Here is a 14,190-nt window from a genome sequence, read left to right on the forward strand (position 1 = left end):
GGGCATACATTTGGTACACAGATACATGTATAGGCAAAACAACCATATGCATCCAAAAAAATAAAATTTTTTTAATAATTGGGAAAATGGTAAAACCCGTTTCCTGTCCTCACCTTTCCCTTTTATATCATCTCATTCTCACAATCAGACAAATGAGCAAACAGGTCTGTAAACAGAATCTTGCTGTTCTTAGGTGATGGATCCTTGTGTACACCTGCCATTGATACATCAGTGTTTTTCCCAGTATGTGGCTAGATATACACAGAATCTTGGAACTGTGTGAATTTAGTTGTAGTTTTCTTTGTTTGTTTGTTTGTTTGTTTGTTTTTTTAACATGGCTTCTGTCCACTTACTAGGCCCTGTTTTCAAATGACAGTAGCTTAAAGTTATCTTCTACAAGCCAGTGACATGAAAAAAGAGATGAAGGAAGTGGTGGGTGATCCTATCAGGTGTCAAGACTTCACCTAAAACATTCTCTTCCCAGCACTCTTTTTACCCGATCTCCACACATAGGCCGTTGGGACAATGCTAATTAACCAGAAGCATTCAAAGATTGCTGTCAATGGCCTGGAAGTTTCCACGGGTTCCATTGAAAGTATCGATGGGGACCTAGGGTTGTTCCCATTGATACTTATGTCAGAATGGGAAATAGCCACCAGGTGGTGCCATGTTGTAACCAAGACTGGAGACGATCTGCCCCAGCCTTTTCAAAAATCCTGAAGTCACAGCTTACAGCTTACATGACTGGAGTTTCCAGCCTTACTCAAACAATGGAGGTGGAGGAGTGGAGGTAGTGTCTGCCCACTTCTATTGTGTAAAACATGATTGGTCCCCACCATTCTACAACCTGCTTTTCTCCCCACTTCTAGTTCTTGCTACATAATTGCCTGTGTCATCACATTCATCATCATATATTTAAACAACCCAGAAGTGATGTTGGGGTAGTGCACAGGACAGAATTTATGATCTAGCATTCTTCAAAGCAGGAAGAGAGGATCGTGTGGCTGAAGGAACAGTAAAGTGCTTACTGAAGAGCCCAAGGACCTGAGCTCATATGCCAGGACACAGGTAGAGAAAAAGCAGCCATGTGTGGCGTCACCTGTGTGACCGGGAGGCACAGACAGACTGACCCTGGGTTTTGCTGGGTTGTCAGTACAGCCTACTTAGTGAGGTCTAAATCCTGTGAGAGACCCTGTCTCCAAGAAATCAGGGTAGATTGCTCCTGTACAGTACTTGTGGTAGTTCTTTGGCTTCCTCATGCATAGGCATACATGTATACAAGTACATGTAAACACACACACACACACACACACAAAGAGAAAAAAAATCTACGTTGTTTCATAAAATCAGCAAGAATACGTATTTTGCTAGGTAGGGTAGTGCACAGATTTAATCGCAGCACTAGGGTGCAGAGGCAGGTGGAGCTCTATGAGTTCAAGGCCAGCCTGGTCTACATTGCTAATAAGGGTTACATAGTGAGATGCTGACTCAAAACATTTTGATTTATTTTTTTTTTGCTCGTGTGTGTGTGTGTGTGTGTGTGTGTGTGTGTGTGTGTGTGTGTGTGTTACTCTAGGTACACACCCATGTGTCCATGAATGGATGCCAGAGTTTCACATCAGGTGTCTTCCCCTATTGCTCTCTACAACCTTTTTTGTGCCAGGCTCTCTCACTGAGCCCGGAGCCTGAGGATTCAGCACAGCTGGCTGGTCAGATAACTCCCAGGATGTGCTTGTCCCAGCCTGTCCACCATGGGTCACAGAGACTCCACTGCACTTGCATTTATATGGATGCTAGGAATCCAACTTGGCTTCTCAGCAAGAGTGGTGCTTTAACTGCTGAGCCTTCTCTCTCCAGCCCTTTTTATTTTGGGTCAGAGTTTCATAAAGATGAAGCTAACCTAAAATTTTCTATGTGTCTGAGGCTGCCTCCCTCTCTTATCCATTTTGGGTTTTGAGACAGGATTTCTCTGGGTAGCCCTGGCTATCCTGGAACTTGCTCTGTAGACCAGGCTGGCTTGGAAATCACAGAGATCCTCCTGCCTCTGCCTCCCACTGCTGGGACTAAACGTTTGTGCCATCACTCCCTAGGTGAGGCTGGCCTTCTTAGCCTTCTACTTCTGCCTCCCACCAAGCTGCTTATTTTTTAAATTAATTATTAGGGTGTGACCCACAGGTTGAAGAACACTGCTCTATGTAGCTCTGGTTGTCCTGGGACTCATTCTGTGGACCAGGCTGAACTCAAACTTGCAGCGATCCTCTGACTCTGTCTCCTGAGTGCTGGGGTTAAACAGATACACCACCATGCCCCACAAGAGTTTATTTACTTTTAAAGGTCTTTTCTGTCATAGGTAATGAACAGAGAATAATAACATGGCTGTCAGTGAAATACTTTTTAACTAAGTATTTTCCTACATATTGTACACATATGCAACATGAGCCTCATGATAATTTGGACAGAATGGGGTATAGTAGGTTTTACAAGTAAGGTTAGCTAGCATGCGTTACAGAGGTCAGGTGATGTGCATGCCATCAGAGAATACACTGACTAGAATATCAGAAAAGAGTGACAGGCAGGGAGAAGAGAGGACAGGTTACCAGCAGAAACTGGAAACTTTTTGTTTTGAGATGGGGTCTTTCTTAAAAACCCTGGGTGTTCTGGAATTCACTAAGTAGATCAGGTTGGCTTTGAACTCACAGAGACCTATCTGCCTCTACTGGGATTAAAAGCATGCATTACCATGCCCAGTGGGAACTTTTAATATGCTGCACAGGCAATCAGCATTTAGATTACTAGCTTTCCCCTATAAAATAAATGTAGATCTTTGTAATAGAAATTGGTCAGTGATTACAGTGCCCTCTAGCATTCAATCATTGATGAAGTCAGTTATTCAGAATAGGGATGCTGACACTGCACCTTGTGTGCCTTGTGCAAACTATGACTTTGCTCTAGTACTAAGCAAAGTCACCAAATATGAGTTGTTGTCTTTTAACATATACTTCAGTCATAACAAAATTAACCAACCAACCAACCAAACAAACAAACAAACTCCCCTACCACTGTAAAACTACAACAGTCTACTCACTAGGAGACGCCTGTGATTTATGTCCTCTCTCCTCAGAGTGCTTCTCTCCCCTCGGGTTTTAAGCATCCTTTCTGGGAGGTTTTTCTGCCTGTTCTCATGTACACTTAGACAACTCATGGGCAGCTAGAAACTCCTTAGTCTTTCTACCTACATAACAAAGTCCCATCTGAACCTCATTACTGCCCCCTCTCGCTGACTGCCACCCCCAAACTTCCCCTGCTGCTGACTATAGTACACCCTGGATGTGGATAATTCTCAGTAGCTAATAACAGGGTTTCTACCTTGGCCACAGAGGATAGCAAAAAGATATCAAATCAGAGCCACAAGATTGTTCTTTCCATTCTGACCCCATCACTTATTCTAATGCCTCTGAATCTTAGTTTTCTTATGCACAAAATAATTTCATCATGAGGATATTGAAAGTTATGGGGGTCTGAGCCAGATCAACTCTCTAAGTCATTTTGAAGTGTTTACTTGTTTACTAACATGGCCACTTAGCTACCTTTTACAGATAGTGATGAAGCGAGACATTTATAAACTAGAGAAACTTAGGAAGCTATTAAAGATGGCTTCAAAAGTCTATCCGAATCACTTCTTGGCTTTTTGGCTAAGATCAAGTGTAAAGTCTACCTGAGCTCCTGATGCTCTCCCATAAAGTATTGTGAGCTTATTCTTCACACACCTGAAAGGAAAGGCGAGGAAAATGACAACGTTTCTTTGCTTGAAATACAGCCTTTGATGGTCTGAGGCAAGAGTAGAGAAGGAAGGTAGCAGTTCTGGATCCCAGAAGAGAGGCCAGTATCCTGTTTGGCTTGAAGGCTATGCTTACAGTGACTAACTAGAATGGAGAAAGTAGGCCTGGATAGGAAAACCAGCTCGCCTTCCCAGCATGCTACCAGGGGATACCTGACTAATCACATACTAAAGAGACACGACCAGTGGCCCAGGACATATTGGGTGATTAAAATATGTGTTGAATTAAATTGAATTGATTCGACTGTTCATCACTTGGTTTGTTATGAGGCTTGATGATATATGTTGGAGCAATGGCTTAATATGCCACATTAAGAAGGGATAGTAAAGGAGCGGGCATGCATTAGATTGTTCTGCAAGGCAAACTGCTCCACAGACAATTGAAACAAAAGCTAATGGATTTGGAGTTGTTGCCTGTTTCCCTTTCATACACCATGAAGTATCGGCATACAAAACTGTTTACTAATTCTGATTAAGACTGAGAGATTATACTACTCAGCCACCAGAAACAATGACTTAACCAAATTCTTAAGAAAATGGCTGCATCTAGAGAATATCATCCTGAGTGAGATAACCCAGTCACAAAAGAACAGACATAATATGCAGTCACTGATAGTGGGATGCTAACCCCAGAGGCTTGCACTCCCCCAGAAACAACTCACAGACTGTATGAAGTCCAAGAAATAAAGAAAACAAAAAAAAAATATATACATATATTTACAAACAAGAAGACTTTGACTATTTCCATGTTGCGTTTTGTTTTGCATGTACTTTACGCTTATTGTAACTATTAGGTTTTCAATGCATACTGTCAAGCCCTTGAAAAAAATCAAGTACTGACTAAAAAAAATATATTCACATGGTTTTATGTAAAAATTATTTTAATGTCTGAAAAAACAGTATTGACAAAAAAGTATAATTTTAAGCAAAAAATGTTTAAAATCTGTACATTTATCTTTGTTTTGTAAAATAAAGTCGTTAAAAAAAAAGACTGAGAGATTATCTTCAGTTTGTGTGAAACTGTAGAATATTTTCAAGGACATAATGCAGCTAATGTACAAGCTCAGAGCCTTTTAGATGTTGATTATTCCCTGTCTGAAAAGTCTGGGACCCAGTGTGCTTCAGATTTTGTCGACTCTCAGATTTGGGAATCTGCACAGACTGTAAAAGCTGGCTAGCCCTAGCTAAGCCAAAGCCTTATCAGACGCTAAGAAGAGAGCCAACAGGTCCAGTGTTAGGTAGTGTGGCAGCTCCCTCATCTGAGCCTTTTGGTTTGAAAATATTAAGTGGGAAATGCCACTAATAAATAATTTATAAGTTTTCAATTGTTTAAGTGGAATAAAGTTTATTTCGTGCTATTCTGTTCTGTCCTGGGGCAGTGGGAGGGGGATAAATGTGGTCATGAATTATCCTTTGTCCAGCTTATCTGTCAGACCATCTGCCCTTCAGTCTTCACTGTCTCAGTGATCAATCAAGTCAACTGCCGTGAGATCATAATGCCTGGATACCGGCGATTGTTTCTGTGTGAGGTTTCAGGCATGTACAGGGAAGGGCTGCCTAGGCCATTTCCACAGAGCTTGCCAGTCCAAGGTGACCCTTACAACAATGGCTTCACACATGCAAATACAGCAATGGACCTACAGCTGAGGCTCACAGGAATCCTTTACGTTCCTTTGTTTTACAAGGATGTTGTTTTTAGACTGGGTTTCTTTAGTTAACCATCTGAATGTGTGCAGGAAAATCAAACCACTTCTACGCAATTATTCCCGAAGACTAATCCAAACCATGTTGCAATAACAATTCAGGACTCAAAGAAGGTGTTCAGTGGTGAGATGCTGGGTGACATACTGAGCAGCCACCAAGCAGGCTCTGTCTAGGATGTACTTACGTCCTGATGGGGCTTTAAGACAATCCTGCCTACATAGCCTTCTTCTGGGAACCAGCTGTTTAAAATCTGCACTACGTCTTCCTCTGGACCCACAGCTCTCTGGAACGGTTGCTTCCTGCATTCGCTCTTTTCCTTGGATATAAAATGCTTCTCTTCCATCAGAAAAGAGTCTGTGGCAGTAAGTTTGGTGTCTCGGTCAAGCGCCAGAATCTAAAGAAAGAGCAAAGGCAGCATGATAACATCCTTGCAGAGTGACACAAACGGAGCACTCGCCTGTCTTCCTGGTGTTCTGATGGGCCTGCTGTGCAGCGTATAAGCAAAACCTACCCAGGGGTGTTGTGTAATTCTTTCCAGAACTTAAATCATTCTTATATGTCTAAAATATATCCACTCTGGGCAATGACACAATTTATTCATAATCCCCAGACAGCACAACTATTTTTCCCACTGCTGGAATGAGAGATCCTATTGAATGAAAACTTTAGATTTCTCACTCCACGGATTTGGTTCTTTGAAGTCGTGCAATGAAGAACTGAGGCAAAGGACCCAGTGCAGTTTGCAAACACCATCTCTGTTTCTGACCGTGGAAGTAACTATCTTCTCATGGAAGGCTCGCAGGGCTAAGTTCTCATCTGGGAATTTTCCTTTCATTAGATTCCTGACACTGTGCCTAAAGGATTTTTTTCTTTGTTGATTCTGGACTGTGCACAATCAAATGGAGTGGTTAAGAGAGAGTTTTGGAGTCAGTTGGACCTAAGTCTGAGAGTCCTTTAAAGACTTATTTGGATTGAAGATATATCAGTGGTAGAGCACTTGCTTAGCGGGCATGAGACTGTAAAGATTTACTGTCTTTGGAGCATTGGAAGGAGAACTGGTGTTTCCATCTATAAAATGGGAATGCACATAGTAATAATCTAATGGTTTTGGTTTATAATGAAGGCATTATGCACAGTGTGAGACATCGTGACCATCCAGTGAATACTAGCCACTTTTAGGATCTTACTGATGTTTTCTTTCTCAATCCCATCATGTAGATTTCTGTTGCAGTGTCAGGGAGAGTGAAGAAATCTTTTGTTTTCTTCTTCTGAGAGGTGGTTGTGTGATGTAACCCAGATGCTACCACCTGGCTTGGATTAGCAAACACTCATCTCCTGCCGATGATGCAATGGCCATGGTTAACATCTCTCACTTGGAGGGAAGCACAATTTAAGGTGGCAAAGATAGTCGGAGCAGAAAAATTCTCACAACTCTGATCCCTCTAACCCGAGTCGTTGGTCTAAAGTAGACAGTAATTGCTCCTAGGAATGCTAGTAATTCCAAGGCAAACCGTTTAGACCATGCACATGCCCACTATTATAAGACTTATTCAAGATGAGGAGTTTCCAGGGGTTCTGTTAGTACTGTCATCTCCCCAAGAGACTCAATTCTACTCATTCTTAGCACTGAGGACTCATTTGTGTATTTGCTATTTGTTTATTTAACAATATGGTGTTGCTTTCATTAGTGGCTATGAGAAATTTACCTGATTTTACAGACTCTTAGTAGGGACTGGACACTGAAGTTTATGGACTGATTGAATAAAAAGCAACCAAGGGAAAAAAAAATAAAAACCTCCCCAAGACCTAAGCAGTAGCTTCTGTTTGATTATATATAAAATTTGGACTGTAAGAGGTTTCCTATGATGCTTCTTAAGTCAGTTATAAAATGTTGGGCAAATATTGCATTATTGACAGAAAGGTGCCCTTAAATGAGAGAGATTAATATGACAAAATCAATACTTACACATGGCTGCCCCATTGGTTTTTAATTCTGCCATGCATCATACTGCTCTTGCTACAGTTCATTATATGCACTGACTTTGGAGGAAGATCCAGGACATGGCTCTTGGTCAGTGCTCTCCCTGGCCTACCCTCAAAGAGAAGCAGCTCTAAAATGGGTTAAGGGTGGAAGAGTGTGTGTGGATGTGAGGCCAGTGAATTGACAGAGATTCTTCTCTGTGGGTCAGCCAGCTTGTCTCGTGGAAACAGAAACCATTATACCATTCTCACGATTTCAAAAGATCAAAAGATCTATGGTAGGAAAGATAGGAGGATTGTAAATTTAGGGTCATCCTGGGATAATCCTGCCTCATAATAAAGATAGAAAGTCTGTGGTTGTGGCTGAGTGGTAGAGCAAGTGCCCAGTATGTACAAAGCTGTATGTTCAAGCCCCGACATATAAAGATAAACAAAATATAAATGAATAAGTAAATAAATAAAAGTTGTATCATCAACATGGACTTTTATGGATTTATGGGGATGAGTATACAAACATACATATTTACACACACCTGTGCCTCCATACACTTTGGAGACTGACTTTCCTTAGCCATGGATTCAGTGAACTCACCTGTTGGAGAAGCTGCTTTGCCTTGGTGCCTTCATTTATAGTGAAGACCGCAAAGGGCTCTGGACCTGGTACACCATGTACTGTGACTTTGTGAGTCTGAGAACATTTCCTCTCGTCAGTATTAAACATCTGCCAATGGAGATCACAAGTTTTCTCATGAATTCCATATGACACAGCCGCCTTAGGCTGTAGTCAACACAATGTTTCTAGGAGCCACTTGTAACAATGCAAAACTGGTGTGGTGGAAGAGACAATGCTACATCTTCCTCAACAGGCAAAAGGAAATTCAGCCACCAGAGTGAAACTTACTTATTAACTTACTGAAATTACAGTGCTTCTTCCCAGCATGGGTAGGGATGGGTGTAACAGGAAATGTGTGTTAGTTTTTACTTTTAAAAGCTCCTCAGGTGACACAGATATGAAGCCAAGGATTCTGTAGTGTGACACAAGGAAAGGGAGGAAGAAAGAAGGAGATGCAAGAAAATAAGGGCCAGGGCACATGGAGTAAGATCAGTAGAGGTGAAGGAGAGGGAGGCCAGGGAAGAAGGCAGGGCTATTTGAGGTGGTGATAAAAGTGGTCGGAGTCAAAGTGTGGAGCAGAGACTGAAGGAGAGATCATTCAGAGACGGCCCCACCAGGAATCCATCCCATATACGGTCACCAAACCCAGACAATATTGTGGATGTCAAGAAGTGCCTGCTGACAGGACCCTGATATAGCTGTCTCCTGAGAGGCTCTGCTAGAGCCTGAGAAATACAGAGGCAGATTCTCTCAACCAACCACTGGACTGGAAACAGAACCCCCAATGGAGGAGTTAGAAAAAGGACTGAAGGAGCTGAAGAGGTTTTTAACCCCACAGGAAGAACAACAATATCAACCAACCCCTGCCCCCCAGCTCTCAAAGACTAAACCACCAAAGAGTACACATGGAGGGACCCATGGCTCCAGCCACATATGTAATAGAGGATGGCCTTATCAAGCATCAAGGAGAGGAGAGGTCCTTGGCCCTGTGAAGGCTCAATATGTCAGTGTAGGGGAATGCCAGGGTGGGGAGATGGGAGTAGGTGGGTGGGTGGGGGAACACTCTCAGAGGCAGGGGCAATGGGCAAGAGATAAGGGGATTCCAGAGGGGAAACTGGGAAAGGGGAAAATATCCACAAAAAAAAAAAAAAAAAAAATGGTCAGAGAAAGTACCTGTCCAGAGCTTCTGAACACAGAGGCAAACAGGACACACTGTCACACATGTTTTTAATGTATAGAGGAAGAAAAATTGAATTAACCGGTAAATAGGAGTAGTGATCCTTGTTTAGTTGGGTAAGCCCTGGTCCTGTCATTCTCAAAAGTCACTGGTTGTGGGATCTTTATCTAAGTGCCAAATTGTCAGCCATTTTCGTTGTTGTCATTTCCAAAGCACCTAATTAGGGACTCACTGGCCACTCTGATGTACTCAGGAGAGTCCAACTTCTATGTAGCTGTCCTGCAGATATGCTGTCTGAAATAAGAACTTAATTACCAAAGAGGCTGGCAGGGTATTGCCAGAAGGACTGTCTTCCATCCTTCTGCTGTTTATGAACAAGCTAGAGATTTCCAAGGTTTCATTATGGAGGTTCCGTAGCTGAAGATGTCGATATCCTGGAAGGATGAAGAATCGGGGAAAGCCTGTTAACAGTGCAGGGCTGAGATCTGGGAAAGCCTGTTCACACTGCAGGACTGAGATAGGGAAAGCCTGTTTACACTGCAGGACTGAGATCTGGGAAAGCCTGTTTACACTGCAGGGCTGAGGTAGGGAAAGCCTGTTTACACTGCAGGGCTAAGATAGGGAAAGCCTGTTCACACTGCAGGGCTGAGATAGGAAAAGACTGTTCCCACTGAAGGGCTGAGATGGGGAAAGCCTGTTCACACTGCAGGGCTGAGATCATCCTCAAATGAGCAGTGGATAGCAGGAGGCAGGCCAGCAGGAACCTCTCACTATCAGAGAGCTGTTCCCTGGGGTTGTTACTGGACTGTCAATGAATAATTAACATGCCCAATACTCTTTCTAACTTATATTCACATGAATAACCATTAAACACAAACAACAATGAATAGAGAAACCTGATGATTTAGACATCAGGGCAACTACTACCTCAGCTTTACCAAAGGCCGATATCAGTTTTAAAAAATGTTCATCATTAAATTTTTTTCATTTCTTTATTACATATTCACTTTACATCCCATTAAGTGCCCCTTTCCTGGTTACTCCCTCCCACAATTCTTCTCCCTACTTTCCCTCCCCTTCTCCTCTGATCCAGTGCCCACACCCTCCCCGCCCCCATCCTCCACCCTGACAAATCAAGTCTCTGCGGAGCTAGGCACACCCTCTTCCACTACGGCCAGACAGAACACATCCCACATACAGGTGACAGCTCCTGTGATAGACTCCACTTCAGTTGTTCAGGACCCACATGAACATCAAGCTGTACCATTGCAGCATATGTGCGGGAAGACTTTTTTTTTTTCCACTTTAAAAAATTACTCCATTAAATATATTTAATAGCAAGAGATTTTATATAAATATAAAATACAACACTATGCAGCCACTGGAAGTGGTAATGTAGCTGTGTGATCATTAATATAGGAAGTTGCTCACTATACACATTAGAAATGGGAAGCCCGGAAGTGATAAAACATTAGGATTAGTAAGAAGTCTATTTGTTAGGTGTGTCTCGCGTTGTTAGATACGTGGGCAGAGAAACAAAGCCCGGGACAGATGTGTGTCTAAAGTGGTCAGACTGGGGGATGGCATGACACGCTTGAGACAACTGACTGGTTCTTCTGTCCTTTCTTCCACTTCTCTAGTAACTATAATGGCCAGAATTATGTCCCCTCTTTTTGGTAAATCGAGTCCCAGGCCCCCTAGTACCTGAGAGTCTGACTGTATAAGTAGTTCTTTTATTGTTTAGTGAGGTTAAAGTGAAGCCATGAGGGAGGCTTGTAATTCAGTAAGACTAGCGTCCCCGATTAAGGGATAACTCCGTGGGTAGGCATATCGGCCACGCCTGACAACCTGAGTTTGGTCCCCATGGCCCGTGTGATAGAAGGAGATAATCAACTCCTTCAAGCTGTTCTCTGACCTTCACAGGCACACAATCCTCAGATGCACATGGTACAAATAAATACAAGCAGTCTTCAAAGATAGATGTATCAGACTTGTGTACACAAATGAGGATTGTGAGACTACACCTTAGAGAGCCAAACCAAGGAGAGTGGTCTTAGAGGAGATGAAACCTTCTGACTTCTTGGTTTTGGCCTTCTAGCCTTCGAGGCTGTGAATAAATTTGGTTGTAGTAGGCTGTTCCGGACGCTCTACCAAACACGTATAGTGACCAGGGGCTGCTTGCACGGGAGACAGAGAATAGGAAGTGAAGGAAAAGCAGGAAAGTATAACATGCTTGTGGAACCCAGAGGATATCAGCTTGAGTGTGGCTGTGGGGAGCGCACATGAGTAACTTGATGCTCAGAGTAGACCAACAGTCAGCATCCCTGGAAGGACTTTAAAGGCAGAATCTTAGACTGTACCCGAGACCTACTGAATCAGAGTCTATACATATTAGCAAGAGCCCCAGGAGGATCTCATGCACATCACAATTTGTGAGGCAACACAAGAATCCGAAATTCCTGCAGGTCACAGCCAAGCCAACTTACAGCCAATGGTGCATGCTTTTGCCTTTCACCTAACACACACCCTTCCAACACCGCTAGGTTTCCCAGTCAGCTATGGCTCACTTGGCTACTACTACTGCACCTCAGCTCTCCCTCCCATCGCCCTTTATCTCCTTACTTCATTTTCTGCTTTAAAATGCTCCCCCACCGACCCAGCTCCGCAGATACCATCTGGGACTTTCAGTCTACCTCGTTTTAAAGCTTTGAGTGGAATGATTCTCTGGGCCGTTATTGCTGAACTGTTGTTTTCCACAACCGCAAAACGAAGAAACACAAGATCTTCAAAGTGAACCCGGAAGAGAAACTGCTCATTCCACATGGGGTTCAGAGTGTTTCGATGGATGGGCTTTGTACGGAAATGGCAGCTGTCCAGGGGCATGCCCAATACGTCAACTTCAATGCATGGACTTCCACTGCTATTACTAGGGCACACATTCTGGCCAGAGATGATCTGAAGAGAAAGACAAATGACCAAGGTCACAGAAGATGAAAGAGAAGCAAAGAGACTGTTTCTCTACAGAGAAGGTTACAGTGGATAAGGTGAGCAGTTAATAAAACCCTTATGCAAACCCAAGGGGTTGTAGTCCAGCAACCACATGCCTAGAACCTCTTGATAACCCTATTTTGCTTATATCTCATTTACTTGAATTGAACCTCAAGATGGTTAAACTTTGAAATATGATAAAAAAAAAAAGAAACACTGCAATGAAACTGTTTCTCATAGATCTCAAGAGAAGATCTACACCACATAAACACAAATTTGCTACTGATTTATTTATTTTAAGTTCCACAGGGTTCTATTTTACAACTACAAAATCTTCTTCAATAGTTTTGGAGGAAATCATGGAACACGTTAACAGAAATTAATTCATAGCTCAATGGAAAAAAGATAGATGAAGTGAAAATCTGACAGTCCTAGGTATGGGTTGAGTAGAACATTTATTGTAGACATGAGGGATCTGGAATGGGCCAGACTGAACATGGCTAGCAGACTGAACCATTTAGGGCAAAGGGGAGAGCCAGAAGCCAGGAGGCCATGAAAACTTGGAATCAAGAGCCACGGCCAAGGGCTTTGCAGACAAAAATGGCTGAGTAATATAAGAATCAGAGAAGCCAGAGGAAGGGAAGTCCAGCCCTGGGCTAGACAGCTTACGGGAGGTAGGGGGAGGGTGTGGCAGCCAGGACAACTTGTGACAGGTACTGGGCAACATTGAGAGAGGCTGGCAGACTGTCCGCTTTGACATGTTAGTAGGCACCCCAGTTAGCTGGTTTCTGGGGTTCCTTTCAGACTTGACAGTAGCCTTCTGTAAACAGATAAAACAAGTCTAACCTTGCTAAAATGGTATGATACAAAAGAGGCAACTGCTCTCCCAACTTAGAGTGAAAGAGAAAGCAATTTGGGTGGTGGGAGAATGTTTGCAGTTACCACAGAATTTGGGTCATCACAAGGATGCTTCCTTTGGGAAGAGGAAAATGAGATTTAAAGCTGAAAAAAGAAAAGAGAAATAACCACTCTTGTTCATTGCTCTCTCCCATCTCTGCCCTGAAGGAGGAAGTAGAGATGATTAACAGCCTGAAGTTCTTTACTTTAAGGCAGCAATCTGTAGAGTTTTGCCAATAGCTCAGTGATGAGGTAAGTAATTGGAAGCAGGGAATATGCCTTACAATGTGTATACACTAATCCCAGTCTGTCTGACCTGGGAAGGAACTCAACATTTATGGGGACACCATTATTGTTGGGATTCTGTAAACCCCACCCCACAGTTACCTGGCAATAGCCAGGTATGCTATGCTCCAGTTATGTGACACTATAAAGGGGGCTGCTAGCCCCCTCCTCTCTCTTGCTTGCTCTCTTGCTCTCTCTTCTCTTGACCTTAACCTCTTTGTCCTTTCTTTCCCTGTTCCCTTCCCCCTTCTCTCTCCACATGCTCATGGCCGGCCTCTACTTCTCTACTCCTCTCTTCTCTCTCTCTCTGCCCCTACTGCCCTCTTAAGTCCCCTCCCCAAGCCCTGAATAAACTATTATATACTATACCATGGTGTGGCTGGTCTCTCAGGGGGAAGGGATTCCCAACATGGGTTCCCCAGAGGCATCCTCCTTTCCCCCATATCTCACCGCACCTCCATGAAGCATATTCCCCCCTTCATCTTTTTTCTAACAGTTATGATTTTGGGTACCCCAGAAGGCAAGATGACCATTATTAGTTTATGAGATAAAATAGAAATCTCATAATTCCACCTGCTTGGCTCAGAAACACAGAGTCTGTAACAGCATGCCTGCTTTCTTAGAAATATGAAATTATTGTGGAAACTAAACCTGCATGGTCAGAATCACCAGAGCTTTGCAGTGACCTGAATTCCAGACTGGTTCATA

General features: G+C 43.1%; 1 protein-coding gene across 4 annotated transcripts in view; it reads right to left on the reverse strand.

Moving 5' to 3' along the window:
* Window positions 1-14,190, reverse strand: part of PLCE1 (phospholipase C epsilon 1) — a 283,791-nt gene that overhangs the window by 7,452 nt on the left and 262,149 nt on the right. For all 4 annotated transcript variants that reach the window (XM_080913304.1, XM_080913303.1, XM_080913305.1 and 1 more), the window contains 4 exons: window positions 12,006-12,267; window positions 9,628-9,746; window positions 8,115-8,243; window positions 5,727-5,936 (listed from right to left, as the gene is read on the reverse strand). In XM_080913304.1, the coding sequence (XP_080769430.1) occupies window positions 5,727-5,936; window positions 8,115-8,243; window positions 9,628-9,746; window positions 12,006-12,267 (720 nt within the window). The remainder of the gene's footprint in view (window positions 1-5,726; window positions 5,937-8,114; window positions 8,244-9,627; window positions 9,747-12,005; window positions 12,268-14,190) is intronic.

This window comes from Micromys minutus, assembly GCF_963924665.1.
Source record: "Micromys minutus genome assembly, chromosome: 2".
Taxonomy (NCBI): domain Eukaryota; kingdom Metazoa; phylum Chordata; class Mammalia; order Rodentia; family Muridae; genus Micromys; species Micromys minutus.